The sequence below is a fragment of the Pezoporus wallicus genome, unplaced genomic scaffold (genome assembly GCF_028554395.1).
Source record: "Pezoporus wallicus isolate ANWC-B61680 ecotype Strahan unplaced genomic scaffold, APGP_CSIRO_Pwel_v1 contig_2012, whole genome shotgun sequence".
Lineage (NCBI taxonomy): Eukaryota > Metazoa > Chordata > Aves > Psittaciformes > Psittacidae > Pezoporus > Pezoporus wallicus.
Genome location: NW_026639840.1, coordinates 2,429,303 through 2,453,472, shown reverse-complemented (window position 1 = coordinate 2,453,472; position 24,170 = coordinate 2,429,303). Strand labels below are relative to the sequence as shown.

The 24,170-nt window shown below is 38.4% G+C and overlaps 1 protein-coding gene across 6 annotated transcripts in view; it reads left to right on the top strand.

Annotated features, from left to right (window-relative positions):
• The window catches only part of DLG5 (discs large MAGUK scaffold protein 5), a 110,413-nt gene that overhangs the window by 17,377 nt on the left and 68,866 nt on the right, over positions 1-24,170 (top strand). For all 6 annotated transcript variants that reach the window (XM_057416343.1, XM_057416341.1, XM_057416339.1 and 3 more), the window contains exon 2: positions 23,282-23,350. In XM_057416343.1, coding sequence (XP_057272326.1) covers positions 23,282-23,350 — 69 coding nt within the window. The remainder of the gene's footprint in view (positions 1-23,281; positions 23,351-24,170) is intronic.

Below are 24,170 nucleotides of genomic sequence, written 5' to 3'. Positions count from 1 at the left end.
GGTAAGAAAAGAAAAAGAAGGAAAATACACACTTTTATTTGAGTTAGTTAAATCTCAAATGCCACAGTGTAACTTTTAGAAGGTTTCATTTGTTTGTTTTAAAACTCTGTTTTGGGCTGAAGAGATTTTCTTCGAATGAAGTGAGTTTCAGTAAGATAAACTCTTATGGGCTTTTTTTTGTGGTTTTTTTTTTTTTGGGGGGGGGGGGGTGGAGTGTTCCTTTTTAATAAAAGCGGAAAGTGGGAAGGGGAAGGGAGAAAGTCCTAAGGATCTTCCTAAGCAGCATTACTTAAAAGGTTCACTTCAGTTAAACAAGGTGCATGAGCATATATGCTCCTTTTAGGAAGGGAGCACTTCCTCTTCTGGGTTTTATAGTGGTATTGATGGTTGCGTGAGTTAAGATGATTAAGCATGGCCCTGATGTTGTTAAACTGGTGCCTGAGTTCCTGATATGCTAATTTGCAAGCAAAATCTGCTTTCTCATGTTGTCAGTTGTGTTTCAGTTTGTTTGGCAGCATTTGAAAGTTAAATGTTGTAGGTTGGTTGCTTCCTTCCTTCTACTGAAGGTAGGAGGAATGGTCTGAACTGAAGTAAAAGTATGAAAATAATTTGAGAACCTATGGGTTTCTGTATTTTTCATTGAAACTTTTTATTAAGCACCTGAATCATGAGATCATTTCTAAAATTCCCTTAAAAATTAGGAAAATGAAGTTGCTTTATACCCAAAGCACAATGTACATTTTTAAAATGAAAACATGTGGCTTTGTATACCAATTGTGTTAACAGCTTTGTTTTCTTATTTATTTATTAATGTCATTCATAACACCAGGTTCTTATGCTTTTTGCCATTTGGTAGCTATCTACACAAGGCATTTTGCCACAGAGGAAAAATAAAGCCAATTAACGTTGATGTTCTGTGTGTTTTACAGCTGGCCAGAGGTGATCACTGTGAGCTTCCCAGTACAGGATTGCGTTAAGTTCTGCCCTAAGACTGTGTGGGTTGATTCTGTGACTGTTCAGAGTAGGGGACCCAGGCTAATCTCTGATTAGTGAGTGATCTTTAGCCTTACTTGGAGCCATGCTAAATGTTGGTGAAGAAGTAAGAAATCTGATCTGATTTTTTACTTCTGCATCATCAAAGAACATTTTATCTTTAGTTAATGAAAAAACTGGTGTGGTATAGAGGTGTCTTGACATCTTGGCCCTGTTTTTGCATGCTTCAGGTCTGTCTTCAGTAGTTTTGCACATGCATTTAGAACTGGTGGTTAAAAGATTAAGTAGTGTTTTGTGGAGCAGCGTTACCAAGAGAGGAAATAAACCTTCTGGGACAGCACCATGGGATTTGGGCTGATGGGAAGGGCAGTGCTGTGTGGTGGGATGGATGGTATTGACACCAGTGATCTCTTTAACACAGAAGAAAGCACAACTGTGTTTGTTTGTAAGGAAGTACATCTTGAATTGTTCTTTGTAGCCTATGTACAAAACTGAGAAGCTTTATTTTGTGCTGTTTGTACTTTTTACAGGGAATGTGATACTTTACTGGGGCAACTTGAATGTCTTCAGCAACAGGGTGTGATTTTTGGCTTTGCTAATTACTCCACAGCAGCTTCCCCCACCTCTCATTAGTGTCTCGGTTAACATTGGTGCCTGGATATTTAAGGGAAAGAACAATGGTATCTGTCCTTCACAAACTAAAATTACATTATACCCATGTTAAAGCTACTTAGCTTGTCTTAGGAGTTGCACTTTAATTTTGCAGTAACCTTAACACAGGAAAAAAAGACACAACCAAAAGCAAACAAAACAGTGTTGCAGTTATTTCTATATTTTGGGGAAAACCTGGAAGCTAGTTTTGCAAAGAAGCCAATAATACTGCTTTATAGAGAGGTTGTACTGCAGTAAAAATTAATTTGTGAGTGACCTCTTAGAACTCTACACCAACACATCCTAATTGTCTGCTCAGGTCACAGCCAGCCTTTGATGTCCCACACATCATGGTAGGGTGGGTACTGGGCCAACTGGTTCGGCTGCCGCCCTGGTGCTGGGTTAGAACAACAGCCTTTTGTAGCATGCTGGGCTTGTTGTGCTGCTTCAGGACTGGGGAACCTGCCGGCCAGCCTCCTGGTGACTTGTGCTTCAGTAAAGCGTGCAGCTTGGGTTATGTTTCCACTAGTAGCACAAAGTCTAGGGGATATCTATGGCGTGTTTTGTTTGGTTTTCGCTGTGAAGGTGTCTGCTCTGTGCTATATGCACAGCTTGTAGTGCCTGAAGTGTGGCAGTATTTCCTGGGTACCTGGGTGGGTTAGCAGCCTTAGACTTTTCAGTCTGTCTTCTTGCAGGTATTCTGCTTATGTTTTAGCTTATACTAGTGATGTTTCTTGTAAAAGCTTACTAGGAGGGTTATTTTTTTTCTTTTTTTTTTTTTTTTACTGCTTCTCTTCAGCAACCCTTGGACAAAGAAGACTTCTACTCACTTATAGCTAAAACTAATTTTAGGATGCCTTCTCCAGACCTTTGTGGATAAATGTCCTGGTATCAAGACTAAAATGCTAAAAAAGATTTTGATAAATGCACATTCTCTTATGATTCCAAGGATTTGGAAAACCAGTAATTTGGGTTGTTACGGAGATGTTGCTTTATGAGAATATTGCCATGCCAAGAAGCATGTGGAGTATTTTGAAACTGTATCTAAACTGATTCACATGAAAGACGCAGAATCATGGAATCAACTACATTGGAAAAGACCTGTAAGATCCAGGCCAGCCATTACCACTAAACCATGTCACTAAGGGCATCATAGCAAGAATAAAGTTGAGGAAACAAAGTGACATATTGTAACAAACCCAGCATTCAAGAAAGTACAGCAAGTTTAACGTAATCTTTGCATGACGACTCCCAGTTCTCTTGAGATGGATTTGACCTCATTTTTATTTAAAAGTACAACAGAGATATTTATAAACAGCCCCTTGAAAAGGTATTTAGGTGCTATTTAACTATTTAGCATCTATAGTGATTCTGGCTTGGCAGGTCAACATAAATGCATGTTGCATTTGTTGACACTGGTCCTAGGATTAGTGCTGATTTTATATCTTCTTACCACTTTTAATATAAATACATTCTGCAGTTTGACTAATGCAGTACCAGTAATACTTGGTTGTTCAGTGTACGTAACTATAATTTCTTCAGCCTCCCTGCCACGCTGCAGCATTAACTTGTAATTTCAGATCACAAGGACTAAGCTCAGCAGTTTGATACAAAGAATACATGATGGTCCATGTGCCCTGTTAGAAAAAGAGGTAATGATTGCTTGTAACATTTCCCTATGTTTTTTGATAGTTTGTTATTCTCATTTTCTTTTTCTCCCCAAGCTTGCATTAACCCAAACTAAAGGCTCATTCCATTCTATGGGCATTTGCTTACTGGTCTCAGTCATTCCAAAAACTATGCTGGAGTGTAACAAATACATTATTGCTATAACATAGTGAAAGAAGAAAAAAAAAAGAGAATGAAATGTTAATCAGGCAGCATTTGAAACCAGGTGATAATGACTGTGATTATGAAGCACACTTGTCTGGCTTTAATCAGAGACCTGTTTGTGGACCACAGACTTGGTGAGGAAGACAATAGCAACGTGATAATGACAAAGCTTTGCTGGGTTGGGAGGGCTTGGGAGCAGCATATATGAGATACCATCTCTGTGATCAACCTATACTCTTTGGTGTTGAGACAGAAGATGAGTTTCTGGAAGAGAGCAGAAGCAGAAATGCGTTACTGTAGAGCTGCACTGAAAGGTATTGAAAAGTTGAGTGGTTGCGCCGGTGCTGAGTAGCCGTGTGGGCTCTTTGTTGGCTGTTCTTTCGGCTTTCTGCTTAGTTTTGGAAAAGAAACTGAAAAAGAAGCTAAGAAATTTGTAGTAATGTGTTTTGTTTTGCTTTGTTTTTCTTCTTTTATATTTCATTTATGCTACTCTCTGAGGGATTTGATTATAGTATTGATCTGAATCTTGAACCAGTGGACTGATGGATTTCAGCCATTCTTTACAGTAGTTTGGCTCTTATATAGAGACAGTTCCTGTTTACATGCTAAACCTAATTGAAATAAATTGCCAAAGTTCTGTCAAAGAGAAGAAGCATTTTTACTGGCAAATCAAGGAATCTGATGTCCAATCCAGCCATTACCTTGTATGGTTCCTAGTGAGAATTGTGCAGCGTGGAGAAGTGAAACATTCTGAGACCAAAATCGGGGTTTTCTTGTGGTTTGAATGTGGCAGTGGCTTAACCCACTTCCCTCTTTCAGTGTTCAGCAGCATGGGAAGCTCTTCAGCTGGTCCCAACCACCAGCCTTCCTGTGGGTATTTGAAGACTAATCAAAAGCCACAAGAATTCTTCTGTTTGTTTTTTCACGTCACACCCCCCCCCCATCCATCCGTCCGTGCCCCCCCCCCCCCCAGTATATGTTCTATAGAGTAATTTCTTCCTGAGCCATACTGGTTTTTTAGCTTTGTACAGAACCTGCAGCAGGCAATCCTGTTACATGTCTTTTCAGATCTTACGTTGGTTTCTACAGAGTCAGCTTTTCTAGAGACAAACTGTTAAATGGTTTCTGGTGGCAGATTGACAATAGTTAAAACTTCTTGTTGAAAAAAATTCAAGAACGTCATTGGTATGAATGTCTCTCATACCAAAATCATAGTTTGGTAGAAGGAAAAGATCCTCCTCAGTGTCATGGTAAAGTTCTGGATGTGCAAGTGTGATGTATCAATTTATACTTTTCTCCACTGATAGTCATGTATAGAGGGTATAGTCTTACTAGCAGCTGAGACTGGAAAAAACGACTTTTGATAAGTAGGGCTTTCTACAAGTGACTTCTGTGTAAAGGGAGGTCTTGCTAGTCACCATCCTCATGCGTGGTGTTTTCATTTCTGTATCTCCTCTTTCCCCACCCCCCCCTTTTTTTTTTCATTCTTTGTTTTAAAGGTCTTGTAACTTCTCCTGGAGAGGCGACTGGGAGGGTTTGTGTTGGTAGTTTTTCTTGTTTGTAATGAAATCTTGAGTTTGCTGCTGTGGAATCAGTGGAAATTGCTGTGTTTTGGACATGCTACAGCTTATATTTTGGATGGAGTGAGGGGCATTAATGCATAGTTTTTCCTGTAGAAGTTAATTTATTGTCACAATGTTGGTTCTGCACAGTGTGTGTCAAAGGCGGCGCAGCTGAAAGCAGCAATTCTGAAACTTGCCAGATCTAGAAGACCTGACTGAAGGTGTAAGTGTGGCTGTAATTTGGAGCTTTTGGTTTTTCTGAAACCCTTGTTTATACTTAAGCTTACTGTAAAAAATACTTTTAATGAGAAAAGTGAGATGTTCAGCTGATGTTGAAACATTTTCCGGAGCTTTTTTGTACCTGCTCACAGATGTAGGTTGTTAGGTACATCTGTAACGAATAGCACTGCAGGACCTTCATATGGAGATTCTGTTTAAGCATTATTTAGTGAAGATATGAAATCTAAATACCACCCATTCTAGGTCCTTTTACTTCTGCAATAGTTAGTGTAATATTTCAGTAGTGACAAAGGATTTCAGAATGAACAAATAGCAATAAATTAACATGGTTCTAAGTTTTGAAAAGACAAATTGTGTTTAACCCTGTATATCAGCTACCTATTCCACACACACACACACACACACACGCACAGAGTTACTGAGGATGAAAATAAGAGTTAGGTGGTGCACAGAAGGTTGTCTTCTGCTTCGGCTTTGCTGAGATGGCAGTATGCCTCCTGCAGGTCATAAGGATATCTTGTGACTGTTTTGAGGGAAGATAAGCAGAACGGGGACCACAGTCACCTCTGTGTGCAGACTAGGATTTGAACAGTCAGCAGCGTCTTTTTCAGTTCACAGGCAAATGTAGGGACAGAGTCCTAGGGCAGCATGAAGAATGCCTGGCTTTACTGTTTGCTTCACCAATATGGCACTTAAACTATGAGATGTGCATCTTACAGGGAAAATAAACTTAGCCTTTGCTATGGTTTGGTGTATCCTGTTAATGGATTTGGTAAAAGATGAAATGTTAAAAGATACATTTGTCTTTTAGTCTAGTAAGTTGCAGTTGCACCCCCTTGGGTGGCACCATTTGCTGAGCAGACAGGAATATCGAGACAAACAAACTTTGGCTTCAGCTGTAGCTCAGGTTTCTCCAGATTCTCAGTTTCATCCCTTTCTCCAGCAGTCTAAAAGCACTCTCAGTGCTCCTTATAAAATTTTTGTTACACCCATTCATCTGTAGTATTTTATTCAGACGGTAAGCTCAATTATCTAGGCCTGCTTTTTTAACAGCCAAAGTAGTGCCATACAGGAGCTTCTGTCTTGATAGAATAGCAGGCTTTAGCATTCCAGTTTTTTGTGTGTGTATACAAGCCATGATGACAGCCTTCCTGCCTTTCACAGCTAAACACAGAAGCAGCAGTACGTTTTAAAACAAAAGTTGTGGTTTGTTCTTTAGGATTTCTGAATCATGCGTCTTATTCCTCTTAAAACATGCTGTAACAGCTTCAATGTCACTTGACTACACCTGTGGAAAGTATAGGCATGCTAAATTGTAATTGTAGACTGTACCATCCAGGTAGTTTTTGCTTTGAGGTTGCTGACATTTTTTTTAGTGGGATGAAGATCATGTACCAACATTAATTTCTGGGTTTCAAGTTGGTGTTTTACTGTCTAGGTTTTAACTTTGTATGGGTTAACATAGTAACAAAATGCACAGAAAAAATGTCACCCATTTAGAGATTTATTGTCTCACATGTCCGTGATATATTTTCTGTATTTTTCTAGTACTGTACCTGCTTCTTGTTGTGGATATGTGAAACTGAGAACTCTTTCAGGCTGAGCTGTCATGATGAGATCAGCAGTTACAGTGGCAGGAGAGCTCTTGTACCGTAACACAGTTCAGAGTGCATGGTTGAGAAAACTTCCCCACTTATCCCTCCTACTCTTGTTCCTTGCACAAAGTTCACAACAGTTGAGGCTATCTGTGTTTATACCTTCTAGTCACAGCGACAAAAAAGGCTCCTTCAAATGCCCTGGAGGTTTGGCGTAAGGAGCACAACATTGAAGAATGTGTTGACATTCACATTGCCCCTCAACAGGTGAGAATTTCCTATCATGTCACAGGATTTTCTCATACTGGGGGAATAAGAAGGAGCATGGTTGCCTTTTTCCATTGTATTCCAGTATCCTAATGGACCAAGAATGACTTTACTGATGCCAGTTTGGATTTCCTTACCCTGTTTCTGCTAATGTCACTAATTGTTTTTCTTCCCTATGTGATGGGAGGGGAATGGTTTGTAAGGTCCGCTGTACTTTTAAGAACACAAAGGGGCAACTTCCAGCGCCTCTCTGATTGTGCTAGTAAAACATGATGGCCCAGTTGTTTCATCTATAGTCTTTCTATATGAATGTTTATCTACAGCATTTCTTTGAAATGTTGAGTCTTCTGTGCTCTTTATTTGCTCATTATCACTTCTACTTACTTGCTGCATGTTGCTTTTATTTATAGTTGCTGTTAGTTTGTGGAGACGATTAATGTGTGATTACTTGTGTGGGAGAAATCAGCCCAAGTCCAAATCTGTCAACATATTTCTGATGATTGCTGAACCTCATTACCTCATTGGCCACAGGGCACTTAGTTGCCCTGCAGGCACGTATCAGTGGATAGTAATTTCATCTGTGCAAATATTTTCCCTTTTTATGTTGCGCTGAGGAACAAAGGAGATACCATTTTGAAAGCATGTAAGTTGTGACTAGAATCCTCTCGTCTTGAAAACTAAATGATGCTTATCTAGTGTGTCCTAACATGATACAACTAATAGTAGTGGTTACTATTTTCACTTTTAGGAATGCTTATGGGGTTCAGCATAAAAGTAGCAGGAGGGAGCTAAGTGCTGTAACTAGACAGGACACCTTTTTTGTCTTGTTTAATAAAACATACTTCCCTAAAAAATGTTTCTGTACAGCAATGTTGCTCACATACCTGAAGGGCCACAGTAGTGCAGATACCCAAGATTTAGTTTTTTAGAACCTTCCTGATGGCTTCAATTTCCACATCATACCTGCTTCTGGATGTCCTCACCAAAAAGCACTCGAGGCTGTGCTTTTTGATAGGGAAACTTCTGATGTCTTTACAATGAAACAGGTTCCAGATCTTTTTGGATACAACTTGAGCTCCGTTTTGAATTGTAGAGCCTCTCCTGTATGCCTGGGAGGAGCTTGTGCTCACTTTATCTTGGATAGTTGCAAAGACTGAACAATCAGCTCCTGTGTGTAATATGTGTGGAGCTGGTGGCAAGTCACCAGCTTCATTTTTTGGTGAAGAGGTTAGATAGCTCAGGGGGTCTGCCTAGGCAGGGTGGAGAAATTAGCAACTCTCCCTTAATTTACGCTCTTCTTTCTCCTAATAGTCTACCTGAAGGTAGCAACTTTATCATTTATTGCATTGTAGGACTCTGATGCTTGTACTTGTTTTTAGGGCAGGGCACTGTGATAGGCAACTCGGGTGGGTGGGGAGGATTTGTGTGGGGTTTTGTTTGTTTTCCCAAGTGTTAATTTACATTTGTGGATTGAGTTCCTTCCCTCTGATAATTTGTTTAGGGAATGGACAAGAGCATACTTTATGAAACTTATAAATGAGTATGACCAGCCTCCAAACTCACACCTGTATCATTACTAGATACAGAGAATGTGCTAAAAAATGAGTGCTTTCTGGATTAAATTTTGCTGGTTTATCTCATTGTCCTTATACTGAGGATAGTAGCATGAAGATCTGAATTTGTCCTTGAGCAAAAAAGGCTGGACCTGTCTGTAAGAGCTGTAAATACTTAACTTGTTTCCAACCAGAGGAAATATTTTTCTTTTCTTTTTTTTTTTTCCAGAAACTCTACAGTAGCTTGGATTTCTTTTTTTCTTCCCAGTTAGCTCCTTTCTGCGCATTTAATTTTTAAGCACTGAATTTATTAAATATTTCTGGAAGTTTCTCTGCATTTTAAGGAAAACAGGATTAGCATAAGCATCACTAATTATAAAACAGATTCAGCCCTTCAAGTGAAAAGTTGCAGAATTAGTTTTCCCAGCAGGATAAAGTATAGCACAGTAAGGGAAAGCTGCGGTGAAAAGAGCTACATGCTATCAGCTTTCTTTTCAGTCAAAGAATTTAAATTTTTCTCTGAAGTTTTCCATTGATGTTATTTATGAAAGAAAAGAGATGGTTACATGTTTTCATACAAATTACAACCCTTTTGGGATTTGTTGCATTGTGGATTTTGAAATGTGAACCGCTTTCTAATAGATCAAAACTAGTCTTCACGCTTGTTTCTGACAGACCTTCTAATGTATTGAAAATACCAGTTTTTGGAAGATACTACCAAAGCAGAGAGAAGATACAGTACTTCACTTGAGGAACTTGTGGTTTATAGCATGATTAGAAGAGACAGAGCTGTTGCTTTGAGGTCCATTTCACTAGTTTCTTTCCCATATTTCAGTTTATACAGTTAAACTTCCTTTTTTTAAAAAAAAAACAAACAACCAAAAAACCACATGTATTCTTAACATTAAAATTCCACAGCAGCATAAGAACAGATGGATGTGGCAAAATTGTAATTGAATCTAACCTGGTTGTTTGTAATTTAAGTATCTTGAATTTTCTTGATTTATCTAGTGGAAATGCAAAATAAAAATACTTCTGTGACAAGAGATGATGCAGTGCTATATGATAATAAATTAAAAAAATGATGAAAATCTTTTATAGAAAAGAGTTGCAGTATCAAAAGATTGCTGTAATATGTGAGAGTAGATTTTAATCTTGAGCTTCTAAACAGTGATCCATCTCAACCTTTGTTTATACAGTCATTTTGTAAGCACTTTTCATATTAAAGCATAGTTGAATTTTGTCTTTATTGTAAAGTGCTGCAAACATTTGGTGGTTATGGGTACAGTAGCATGCTTATTCATCTCAATTTCAGTCTTCTGGTTTTATTTGAGGGGAAGCCTTTTCTGACTGTACAAGAATTGCATGGTTTTAATTTGATCAATGCTTGTCTTTCAGTATGAAACACTGACATACAGTTATGTGTATTCAAGGAAAACTATGGATGTGATGCATGTGTCTTCTCCACCCTCTGCCCCCCTTTTTTTGTTTTTGTTTTAAATCCATTGCTGTTCTGATGCTTTTTTTGTCCCCTGCACACCCTTGACCTCACTTTTGCTCATATGGCTACTCCTGAAATGGGAAACAAGATGAAACATTTGATCCTGATGGCAGCTGCTCTCGGTAACACCATCTCCTTTAGGAACATTTGCAGTATCTTCAGAACCTGCTCAAGGAGGAAGGCTGATTCACTGGAGCCTAGAAGCAGAGAAGAGGTGTCAAAGCCTGCCTACACAGGCTACATTAAGCCTACACAACAAAGCCAGTGTCAAGGCTACATACAGAGGCACAATTTTTACTGCCTCTTCTGTTGCTGATGTGGGAACAGTAAAATGTGGATGTTTACATGGTTAAATGAGGAGGTTGCAAAGTGTTATGCAGTCTGTCTGCTTCTCTGGAACACCTGGCATGCTTATTTAAGGCACGTCTCTGCTGGCACCAGTAGCTGAACCTGAATGTTAAAGTTGTCCTCACTCAACCTTCATGCCTGAGAAGTGGAGCTGATGGAGAGGCAGCATTCTCGTATGCTCTTCTATTCCCAGATGTAGATGAGAGAAAGTTAAGGGAAAATCACAGCTCTGACAAGCAGGCAACTTTCCAAGCAGGACAGGTCTCGACTTGTATTGGCTTAGTCATCCCTCTCAGGTGGGAGGCCACTCTCTTCCCTCAACAGCCCTAGCTTGTGGTGTTCAATATGCCATGTTCTACTTCTTGAGTGTTGTAGTCTTGATTCTTTTGTCTTCTCTCCTGTCACTGAGTGGACTAGATCATTGTATTTGCATTTGGAGTAGCATGCTAGACATCGAGTGCATTTGCTGAATTTTTAGTCTGTGTCTCTTCTAAGGCAGACTCAGGGATGTCTGCTGCACTCCATTAAGCTGAATATGTACTGTCATGTAATGCTAATGCTACTGCTTCCTGATAAGAGTGTGATTTGAGTCTTTTGTAGATATATTGTCAGTGCAGTGAGCTTTAAAGCCTTTTCCAGAATTGATGGAGCTGATACCATTTGGCTGCCTGTATTGCAGACATTTTTTTCCTCCTTATAATTGATTCTGTGGTGAATATTTGGCTTATAAAAATCCTCCCTTACTAAGATTTTCCTGTCACTAGTACCTCAAGTTCCCATTTATTCTTTGTATGCTTGCTCCAGTTGCTTGCTTGGCTTAGAAGGTCATAGAGAAGCCACCTTTTAAAGCCATTAGCCACTCTGTCACTTGCTAGAGTTGTAGTAGTTGCTTTCTCCCAAAATAATAACCTTCAGAAAGTCTAAGAAGTCCATATAGCATATTGATACTCTTTCTATGTAGGAAAAAAGTCTTTCTAGACTCTGAAATAGATTTAGTTTCCAAACAGGGTCTGTCATCAAGGAATTCAAGGTAAAAGATGAAGCCAGAAGAAGGAAGCCCTAGGAATATCTGTGCTAAGGGGGCAAATGCCTTCTGTGCTGCAAAGCACTATGCTGGACTGCCTCACCACTCTTGTCAAGCCGCAGTGGAATCTGATGCTGTCTTCTTGCCCTGTCCATGAAAGAAGGTAAAGTAGCAGCATTCATGCTCTGCAGAGAAGGGGCAAACAGGAGGGGGAGAGGAATGCATGCCATAATTGCTTCCAGATGATTTCCTTTTTTTTTTTTCCCCAGCATTCTCTGCTTTTAGCTCCCAGGTGGAGTGAACATTTGTATGCATGAGCATCCTGGTACATGGGGAAGATGTCTTTTTGTTGTATTTAGTTATTTATGTTGCCATTAGGAAGCATAAGCAACTTACTCCTTGTGTGTGCCAGGGAACAGTCTGCTCACACACACTCTGGCAATGCCTGTGCCAGGGGAGGTGGTTTTCAGACTGTTTCTGCCATCATCACAGCCGAAGGTTACTCTGGTGAGGGATGAAAAATTCCTGTGGGTGGTGCAGCTGTAACCAGAAGAGGCACGAAGGTTACCCCTGGGGATTTCTGCAACAAATTATTTTTGTAAATAGTTCATAGGGAATAGACTTCTGGAATAATCACTCAGTAAAGCAGAGCACTTAAGGACATACTTAATTGCGTTGTTTAAATGAGGGCGTAGGTGTGGTTTCTTCTTTATATCTCTGTTTGTCTTCTGAAAAAGTACAGTCTATGGTTCAAATATATTTTTAATTTATATTGTTACCTTCTCCACCCCCTCTTCTGAGGTCGTATCAGTGCTTGGAACTTTCAGAAGCTGTCTGGTTAAGTTACTACCTTTGTGAAAACTTGTATGTTTCTAGAAAGATCCTGGTTAGACACACCCAGAATATTAGCTTCAATTTGTCCAGATTTAGAGAGGGGTCTCATTCTCTTTGTTGTGGATTCAATGTTTCTTTTGTCCGTGGCACTTGCTGTGTGCTAGTAGCATTCACACAGTTTTGATGACCTTTCTGTATTTTCAGATGTCCTGAAGAGAACTCAGGCCTAAAGTCTGTACTTAACAGGGACTTACCTTTTATAAGGGATTTACCTGAATAAATATATATGTATTTAATATGGAATTACTGCTGGCAGCAGGGTTTCCTGCTCTACAGCACTTGGGGGTGGGGGGTGGGGGGGAAGCTATATGTTTTATTCTTCTTTACTTTTGCTTTCATGAATAGAGTGTTGGGGAAAAAAAGTAAACTTGCCAACGAGGCAGGAAATCTGATATTCGATGGTTTAGCTTAAATGCATCTTTCCTATTACCATTTCAAGTAATAATCATTAGTGTAAACAGAAAGAGGCTTGGATATGAGCTGTGTTCTATATGAAAGTGCGTGTAGTTTTTTCTATTGTGGCAAAACAACAAAGTTGAATTTGAAGCCCTTCTGTGACATACCTTGGTGAAACCATCTCAGGATGCTTTTTGGATTCCTCCCCCCCCCCCCCGTTTTTTTTCCTGAAGGGGGCTTGTTTAGAGGCTGAATATTGAAGCACCCTATGAAAAGCAGCATAAGGAGAATTCATCTTTTAGGGCTTAGCTGGGGAGTATGCATCTCCCTTCAAGTTTGAAAGGAGGTTACTTGAGCATTAATCCAGGTTTCATGCCAAGTGAATCACTTTATCTAGAGGTGCACGGTTTGAAAAAGTCAAATCTCGTAACACCACTTGAATTTCAAAGGTGTATTGAGTTATTGACTCCTCCATAGTTCAAGTTCGAATGATTGTGTTGATAGGTCTCTTGCAGTACTTATGAGCAGTAGATGTGATCTGGTTTTTAAGTTTTAGGAAAAGCGGCAATTCAGGCTAGAAACAACAGGCTGATAATTTTATTATTTATAACATTTAATATAGAGAACAGCATGTAAGGAGATACTATGTAACCTTAGCTTTTTCAATCAGTTGCTGGTTTAATTCTTGACTCATAACAGGGGCTGCTTTTTGAGAAGAGTATTATAACTACTTTGTTCTATTTCATGTTACAAAAAGAAGTTTGGTTCCTGTCAGTATTCTAGGGCAGTAGAAATTGGAAAGATATACAAAGAAGATAGCTTCACAAGATTAAGTTGTATGTGGGCAAGTTTAGATAAGGCAGATGGTATGTAGAGAGGGAAAAAAGCCTTTGGACTTTGAAACATTACTTGTCTGCTTGGAGTCACAAAGGACTGGCCTAAACATGTCTGGTTTGTTTTGTTTTGTTTTTTCCTGAGCTGTAAACAGCACAACCCCTTGGTGTGATTGTGCTTGTGTTGAGATGCGTTCTTGTGTACCTAGTTCTGCTGCTGTGCAAGGGTAAGGTAACAGTGTGTTAAGCCACTTTGTCCTTGTTTAAAAGTCTCTGCAGAGTAGGAAAGCTATGTGGCTTTAACTGTACCATTATCATTGAAGCCAGTCAGTTCCTATATTTAGACTATGTTTATGGATGGATATAGGTACATGTATGTTCTTGATGACTTGTCCTAAAAACCAGTTTGAAACGTAATGCTTCTTTGTTATGGGTGAAGTTTGAATTGCTAAGAAAAAGCTCAGCCTAGGCACCTGAGGGACGCTCTTGTCCGCCACGGTTCCAGGAGTGCCCCCAGATGCTCCTGCAGAGGAAATACCTGATTGCAAGATACAGGGAGTTAATGAAAGGACTGGGTGCGTTAAGAGGCTAATCTTGAGGAGCTGCTGCTTGCTTTCCTTGTTACCTGGTAGATTTCTAGCCTTTTGAATGTCTGCGGTTTTAAATATCTGTAGTTGCTTTTCCCTTTGTTCTTCCCTGTAGGTTTTTTTTTATGGCTTGGCCTCTCTACAGACATAATTCGGTGGTTACTTTGATATCATTCCAAAATTTAAATTAAATTTTAAATATAGTTGTAAAGTAAATGCTAGTTTTCACATTTTTATTTTGCCATTTATATTAACTGACTCTACAATTATTGGGTGAAATAATATGCTACAGAGTTATATGTATATCTGTGCAAACTAAATGATGTTCAAATTTCTTAATTGTCACTGTTGCAGATTTAGTAAGGCAGCTGTTGCTGATTGAGAATGCATTTGTTGGGATGTAGTATTTACCACTTTCATCCTACAACAGTTTCGTTCTTTTGATTGCATAGCTTGGTGGGGTTTTTTATGAATGTGATCTCCTTTCACTGAAATCTTCTAGGGTTAGTTGCAAATGGCAGACATTGTCATCCTCCAGAAATCTCAGTCAGATTACTTGCAAAGCTTCTGGAATATAGTTTGATGTAAAGAATTGTCCCCAGATACAGAAATTATGTTGCAAAGTAAGCTTTCCCTGGAAGGAGGACTGTGTAACAAAATGAACAATCAGCAAGTCTTTCTCTAGACTTTAAGAGCTAGAATGCTGGGAAAGATAGATGTGAATATATTATTATCTGGGGTTAAAAGAAGCTAGTAAGGAGATTTGAAGGTATTCAGAAATACTATTTCTGAAATATTTTGTACCCCAGCATTAAAAGGGGTTTGGGTAGGCTTTCCTGGACAAAGTATCATATTTCCCAATTCAGCTTTTACCTTCAGTTGTAGTGAGCAATACCACCCTTCAGTCATGGCCTAGGAGGAGTCCAGATTTTATCTCAGCTTCCTCAGTGGCAGTGCATCAAGCTGCCTGGCTAGCTCTTCACATACCATACATTTACAGCCTGGAAGAGCTCTAGTAGTCGGTATCAGGTTCAGTGGGTTTGAAGTGTGAGTTCCTGTGGACAGAGACCATTCATAGCAAGAGAAATGTACTTGGACAGTTCCTTAATGTACATGCCAAGATGTTTTGTTATACCCACTATAATGGGCAGTAAAACTCAGAAAATGGACCGGAAAGACTGAGTAGTGGCCTTGAAAACAACATTTTTAAAATGTCTGACAGATCAAAACCAATCTCTTCAGATAATAGGGCAGATGAGAACCCTTTTAGAATTCAAAAGGCCTCAGTTACCACGGTCTATTTGGACAGTGCTGATGAATAGGCAGGTGGGACCAAGCTAGGTGTGAGAGCAGGCAGAATTGGGACGGACTTTGAGCACTGATACAGAGAACAAGAAATGAAGTTTACACCTGCTCCTTGGGTGGGGTAAGATAGGTGATGTGCCAATGCCTCTCACTGCCATGTATGTACAGGAAGAACAATCTGTAGCTACTCACCGTTGGAGATGGCATCTCATTTATTACTGTAGGGACAAAGATTACATGGGTCCCTGAAGGCCTGCTGCTTGCTGGTGACTGCTCAGCTGGACAAGCCTTGGGCCTTTCAGCCATACCTGGAATATCCAGTGAATGGTCAGAATGCCATTTTCCTGAACACCATGCACATGGAGTACTCAAGGAGCATATGCCTGCCAAGTGGATTTAGGCCCTAGATTTCTCTTCCTAGAGGGAAAGGGATTGGCGAACATCCTCTAAGGCATTTTAGTCACCTGGGAGGTTTAATGAAAATTTACATCTCTCTACCTTAATAAACAAAAGTAATTATATCATTTTATGTGTAATTTAGTGAGTAATGTAGATTAAGAAGATAACTTTGAGAGAAAGAGTTTGAGATTGCAGGAAGCTTGTTAAAGTGCTGTTATGTTTTGGTTTTTTTTTTGTTTTTTTCCTCCTTTGGCTTATCACAGATAATGCAGCAAACGTAATGTTCCTGATGGCCAGAAGCAAGAAAAAATTAATGGATACACTGGGCATTTTACCAGTGAAACAATAGCTTTTCCTAGAATAGGTTAACTGGCATTATTAAAGGAGCTATATTAAAAATAATTCATAACATTTATTTCTGTATTTGTTTGAAAAGATAGTCAGTTGTAATATCAGTGTGTAGAACAGAAGATGACACTGCTGTATTGCTAATAATATGGGGACCAACTTTATAATCCATATGATCTGAAATATGCGACAATCTGTTTCACCTACCTGCATTTCAGTTTTGCTAAGGCTTGGCTTTGAATGCAGCTTCTTCCCATCTGCACTGAATGCTGAGGTTAAAGATTCTGAAGCAAATTATTCTTTTCTCTGCCTTTTGAGTGTCAGCCTACAAAAGTATGCCGTTTTCTTGTAAGAAAGTCAGCAGTGAAGGCAGTCTGTGCAGCTCTATAAACTGAAAGTTGTTCCTTTGCCAGAATCTGAGTAATAGAAGTTTGCATGCCGATATTTTCACAGTAGCTAGGTATGTTGCTGTTAGCCTTAAAATAACTGTTGAAAAATGATCGCCCATCTCATTGCACTACCTAATGGAAATTCAGGGCTGTAAGGGGAGGGCACGGTCATTTGCTTTTGCAGTTCTCCTCGGCTGAAATGGAGTGTTGGAGACAAATGACTTGTCAGGACAAAATGCACTCACTAAAGTAGAGTTAGCAGCCATGCCATTCAGAAAGCAGGAAGACAAAGGTAAAGCAGTTGTTTCTAGTTCAGAACCTGAATTGCTGCAGGACTTTCTGAATAAGTAAATAGCAGCAGCAATTATGATTGCATCTTTGGTCCTTCTGCTCCAGCAGATACATTTAATCACTTCTGATGTGGTTTCACAGAGTGCAAGAGTTAAAGTAGTCATTTTACAAATGACAAAGACAAGTGAAGGTTTGGAAGGTAGCAAAGGGTGTTATTTCTTGCTGACCTGATAGACTTGGGTGTAGGTTTGTTCAGTTTTTTTTAAGGAGTTGTAAGGTTTTGTACCTCTTCGCTGCCAATTCTAGTTGGTAATAGCTGCTATCCTGCTAATAGAACTTCATGATAATTTGGCTCTTAAAAATTGCTTCTATCTCTTTAAGGCATTAGAGCATCGTATCCATGGGCAAAATAGTTTGAACACTGTCAGCTGAAGCACTGTCATGTGTTTTGTGAATCAAATGCAAATTCAGATCTGAAAAGATTTTTAATCTTTTCTGAGCTGCTTTGTGAAAAGAGGATGATTTGACCCAATGCTCAAAATGCAGTAAACAAGAACAAATAATAAACAAGAACACATAATAAAGTATGTGGACAGCACCAAATGCATCCTAATGGTAACGTGATTAGATTATTGAGAAAAATGAACTACCTCATTTTCTTATCACTTGCCCTTTCCTCTTACCTTTCTCACTGCTGCTTTTCTGCTTTTTTTTATTGAAGGCACCACTGTTTTCTTCCTTGCATAATTCACATTGCAGTAAGATGCTCAACAGTACTCCAGTGACTTAGATTTCTCTTACAGATAGGTTGTAAATTCTTTTCAGTATAACTCACTGTATTGCTTTCTGCCTAAAAAAAAAATAAAAAAAAAAAAAATCTCTATAGCAATGAGTGTGGAAGTTGCTAGAGAGGGTACACTTAGGAATGCATATTTGGAAATACTAATCTGTGGGTTTATTCTACTCTGAAGTATTCTGAACAGATGTTGCTAAGAAAATAGGCTTTTTTACAGGTATTTGTCTAGCGTTTTTAATAGCTGAAGATCAAATGCTGTTAATTCAGTGTATGAATGACAACTAGGAACTTAAGCATCTGACCTCAGGGCTTCTTTACTGATGTCACTGGCCTCCAGCAGGTTACTTAACTTTTCTGAATCTAATCCTACACAGAAATTGTTATATTTATTCAAAATCAGTCTGATTGTAATTCTGTCATCAGTACTGTTTTTTACTAAATGTCATGGAGAAAGGTGCCAAAGTCCTTGTTCATGTGTGAAGCACTCTGTCCATAACAAGAATATCTTCCTACTTGCTTAGAATTTAGAGATGGCTTAAGCACTAAAGTACCTATATTTTCCAAACCCACACTTTTAATATTAATATCTTAATATTTTATAAATAGGTTGTTGTAAAACATTGCATTGCAAAAGGAAAATAAAATTTTTGACACTATCTCTGTGAGACTGTTATAGGCTGAGGTATTTTGGAAATAAAAATTCTAAATTTTTAGCTGCTTGATTATTTAAAAAGATGCTTAGTGTTAATTTGGTTTTCATAGTGTCCTAAAAGTGAAACGGGTTTATGCTGCAGGGCACAGTATTAACTGTAGGTGTGCAGAATAGCGATAAAGCCATGTTTAAAAGCAGTAGAGTAAGAGACAGCAAGCTTTTGCTGATATGACACTGTTTTACTGCTAAGTATGTACCTTTGTTCTTGGAGTTACTCATATATATGTATCCTTAAAGGTTAAATATCTGAAATAAATATGACATGGATGGAAGCAAATACCCAATTAAAGGTTTTGTATGAAGTCAGAATTTAGCACAACTTGCTAGAAATTACTTATGTCTTACAGTTTCTGACAAACCTGGCTGCACAGGCTGCCAAGAAAAGAATAGCTTCTGAGATAGAGCATGGCAAATCCATGTGATCTTAAGGTCCTTGGGAAGTTTTATTTGTTGTAAAGGCAATGGGAACATTGTAACCTGGGTCATTTCCAGTTTTAATCAAACTTTTTCACTCCCCCACAGCAAGTAGGAGTCATGTCAAAGTCAGTTTGCATGGAGATGTGGATAAACAAATGTTTGTCGTGCTGCCCTCTCATCCAGTGTGCTGGATCTCTATCAGAAAAACCATTCGCTGACAAGAAGTTGAAACAGCTAGCCGTCATTGCTCTGGGAAGGGAGGTGGGAGGAAGAGCAGCGTCTAAGCAGCAATGGAAATTCACAGCAGGAGAACATGGAGAGTTATTTAATGTCATCCTTAAAAGCACAGACATAGTGAAAAAAATTGTGCAGGCAGTTGCGCCTACTAGGCTCAGTCCCACAGTGATCTACATGGTCCTAGTTAGGAAATATGCTTAGTTTAGGAGTCAGCCATACTGCAGAGCTTAACGCAACCCTTGAAGATGGGTGACGTGCTGAGAACCGTGCAGCTAAGATCAGAGCACTCCCCTAGTGAGATGAAACTAGTGCTCCCTGGATTAAACCCTGGTACTTCACACACTGAAACAGGTTCGTTTTCAGTGTGTGAAGTGTCTACTGCTTTGGCCCTGTGCTGAAGGTGTATATCTGAGGGAGCAATATTGGAAAATGAAGTAGCTTTCTTTTGCTTGAATTATACAATTTATTATTTTATTTTTTCAATATTTGAGAGTAAGATATATATTCTGGGGAAAAACAAAATAAATTTGTGAATTGAAAGCATACGTGGCATGAATTTTGGAAAGATGAGTTCCTGTGTCTTATTTTGTCACTGAATACACTCCTTCGGAGCCATGAGCAGAGCCTGCATACATACATGTATTTGTATGGAAGAGGATGAGGTTATTATATGCAGCCATGGTGATCCTGACATTCAGCTTATCTCCACATTATGAAATTTGATCACAGTGGTTTTTTTCTCAGATGTTATTCAGTAATTTAGCATTTAGTCCTGGAAGATATTTTACTTGATCCTTTGTGCTGCTTTCTTACAGAAGGTACCAAGTACAAGCTTGTTTTGGAGACTTTACATTGAGATTAACTGGCTTGTCTCTTTTAGTCTCTCCTTGAAGTACAGGTGATACCCAGTGTTATGAGGTGTTTCACAACGCAAAGGTTAGAAAGACAGATGAGAGAAATGTTCTGTTTTAATTTTGTGCTAATAATTTAATTCCATCAATCTGGATTTGGTATTGCTGATGAGGAACTTGCTTGGTTAGACAGTTGACGTCTTCTTAGATGATATGTAACTCTTATTTCAACCACCCTCAATCCCTGTCATTGTCTGTCTTAAAAAGGAAAATAAATATCACTGTGTCTCTGTGGACATTGTGTGAAAGATGGAGCAAACTAGAATCCACTTCCTCTGCTGTCCCTGGAGGTGGCTTCCATGGTTAAGCAACTAGTACCTTTCCTTAACCTGTGAGGTTTTAAGTGGCATTCCTGTCATCTGACTAATAAATACGGTAATAACTTAAGGAAATTTGACTTGCTCTAATTGTTGAAAATAGAAGGAAATGGGATTCTTAAGAATCTGAAATACATACTGTAACAGGTTCTAAATCCCTCTGGTCTGCCAAAGCTGTTTAATACAGCCAGGAACTGATCCAAAGTTTAAATCTGGATGAGCCAAAAAATACTCCAAAAGCAAGTCTGCAATGCACAGATAGGATGCTTATGCTCTTTTTCCTCTGTGTAAAAATGTGTATCTATAAAAAAAAAAAAACAGGTCACTTCTTTTTAAATTAAGTATAAGTAGTATCTACTGTGTTTCTCAGAATTCATAGAATCATAGATTCTGTAATTCCAGGTTGTAATTTTGAATTTAAAGTATATGTCAGCAATTTTTACAAGTCAATGAATTGAAATCAAATGTAGCAGGTTTTTAAACTGGGGGTCTTTGGCATGCAAGGTGAGTACTAGAACAAAAAAATGAAAGGCAAATATTTGGAAAAGTATGTTGAAAGGCGTGAACCCCTAGGTGTTCATTAACCTGAAAAAGTAGTCATGGCTTCCCCTTGGGTTTTATGTTCTGGTTTTTATTGTTATCTTTTTTTTTTGTACAATTTGACAAGATGGCACAGTAATCTTGTCAGCAATTTTTAAAAATTTGAGATAAAGTGGAAGATTTCTTAGCAAGGGGGGTGGTGGTTTTGCAACAGATTTGTTAAAATAGGGTGGTTGTGTAGCTCATGAATGAACAGGGTGTTCTGCTGCCTTTGGTTATAGAAACTAGCTTGTGCCTTTTTTCTTTTCATTTATGTGAGGAGTCATCTTACGGAGTAGGGTAATGCTGTCTTGGAGCATTTTTAAGTATTGCTAGTTTGATTGAGCACAATATGTCAAGTACGATGCTGCTTTAGCCTGAATTGAATTCCATGTATGTATATCAGTTCAGTACCTACAAATGAATGTTAATACTGTGGGAGCTGTGTAGAGTCCTCTGATTATTGATTCTGACATTTATTGATGCTGCTTCTGATGACAAAGGTGGCATGTGTTACAGATAATGGAATCGCATCCTTTTAGTTTGAAAACAAACCAAACCCAAACATACCCACAAACAGCCTTGGAAGCCAGACAAATGCTACTAGATGATCTTATTCTTATTATGTTTTATTTGTAAAAGTAAGGAATTATGAGTGGGTCAGATGATTCCTCCTCTCTTCACAGTTGTATGTTTTCTTGTGATAACATGCTGTCATACCAGATCTTGTGTTTACAAATCTAAGCTAATGTTTAAGAACATTGCTGGGGAGTCATGTGTCTCCACTGATGAAGTTTGCTTCACAGCAGATCTTTTTTTCCTGAATCCAGTGTGTCAGTGACATGCTTGTTGTACGTATTATTAAAAATCAGAACAAAACAAAAAACTTACATCAGGTACAATAATTAGAATTATTTGTAACAAATATATTTTGAATAATTTTTCACAGGGAGTTTTCAGGTTGAACAGTATACTTCAAGATTCAGTTCCTTTTTGGTACTTATTTTCTGCTATGTCTGTCTGCTGATAAAACCAGAGGATTTGCTTGAAGGGAGTTTTCCTTATTTTCAAATACGTGTTGAAGTTCAGTTTTGCCTAGACATCACTCCTTTTATCAAATGTGGGACCCTTATTCTTTGCCAGGATAAATAAACACACCCCATTAAAGTTGGGGCAATGGCACTTTTACTAGTGGAAGATGGGGCCCTAAGTGTCTTTGCTTTTTTCGATTCACTTTGTTGTTACTGCCTGTGTTGTAAGTACATTTACTTTGCCACATGCTGTCTTTCCTTCATCTAACTCCATGGTAGTTGCAGATGTCATGTCTTTTCTGGTAAGCAGCAGAGGAGGTGAGCTCTAGGACATCTTTCTTATTTTCCAGCCTGTCCTTTAACTGATTTCAAAGGTAGATCAATTCATTTAATCTTATGCTGCTTTTCAGCTTTCATTTCTTAATTTCAAAGAGATTTAAGGAAACAAATATTGAAACATAAGAAGGAGAGCTGTAGGAAAAGTAGCTCCTGATACTATTGAAACTGTCTTTGAGCTTTTCTGAAGACAGGTTTCACATCCTTGCTAGTGCTGAAAACAGACCAGATTCCAAATCACTTTTGCACATAATCACTCCCTTTCTTTACGGTGGTGTTTTTCCTACTTGTGAGGGATGGTGCAGCTCTTTAGTTTTTCAATGTTTTGAAGTAGGACCTGTTTTTCTAGTTCTTCTGGTGAGTTAAATCTAGCATACTTCTAAAATCACTAAAATAAAAGGCGCCTCTGTCTATTGATTTATTAATATGTAAAAAAATCGCTATTTTTAGTAATGGCGGATAGCTTTGTAGGTCCTTTTTTAAGGTCGGATACTGAAAGTTGAAAATGGATGGAAGCAAATTTTTTTTTCAGTAATGAACTGAAATTTCTAAGTCTGAAGGAAGTTTGAGGATAAGAGTATGCATCAATTACAGAATGAATTAGGAGCTGGTACATGTAACGAGAAAAGCAAAAAATCAGATTCTGACTATTGTCACAGGTATTACTCATGATCTTCTTAGTGTATCTGAAGTAACAATTGTGTTCTGTATTTTCCTGAACTCATTTTTAGCATTTCATCCAAAATTATTTCCTACTTAGCACACAGTGCAATGTTAATTCACAAATTATACTTTTTTCTATTAGATTTTTGTGCATTAGTGACGTGTGTTCTCTCTAATTTAGTGTGTTTGGCATCTGTAATATCAGGAAAATAAATTGTTAGCTTGTTTTGGGGCGAGGAAAAAATATTAAAGTTTTTTTTTTTCTAATTTTAGGGTCTACTTACAGTGTGCTGTCCATAATGCCTTCTGATTCTGAAAGCAGCAGTTCTCTGAGTAGCATTGGTGAGTAAAGTATTAACCTTTGATTAATTAATGAGTGTGTCTTTTGGTAGCTGGGAGAACCAGATTTTAAGGTTGCCTTTGGAAAGGCTAAACGGATTCTGGTCATAAAATAAAAGAAGTTGAACTATAAGGTGCAACCATGCATCTTCATCTGGAAAGAGTATACCCATTTTGTGTGGTGCTAGTTAACCCATTTCATGGCTGTATGTAGTTGTTGCCAATAAAACCTGTTACAGATGTGAAAATAGTAGTCAGAGTCAAAAACATCATAGAAATTAAAAAATATTATTAGCTAAGGTCATAGCCTTTTAAACTTTAGGATGTTCCTGCAAGCTTCAACCCTTTTTTTTCACTGCATGCAGTGAATTGCTTTATCTTTTCTGTTTTTAAAGTCATCGTGAAAGGCAAAATACTATAACAAAAACTGAAAGTAAAAGAAATGTGGACAAAACACCTCTAAGAACAAGCTGTATTAGCTGTCAGCTTTTCTCTTCTTTACTTAAACATTTAATGTACTTAACCATTTAATTAACTTCTACTATGGAATCCATGTAAAAGTCATTTGCCTTGGATTGGGTATGTAGGTTCTTGCATATTTAAAGTTCCAATGTTGTGTCAGGCGTCTGTAGACTTCCCTGACAGCACCAGGCAAGTCAGTTATCTAAGGATGTGGGTAGACATATGTTGCAGTCGTTGAGTTGAACTTTTAACTTCAGCATGCAGGAACAAGATTTTAGGATTGACTGAACTATTTGCTGAAAATACGGGAAGCTGTGACATGTTAGCTTGATTTTTATCAAGATCATGCTTGTATGCTATT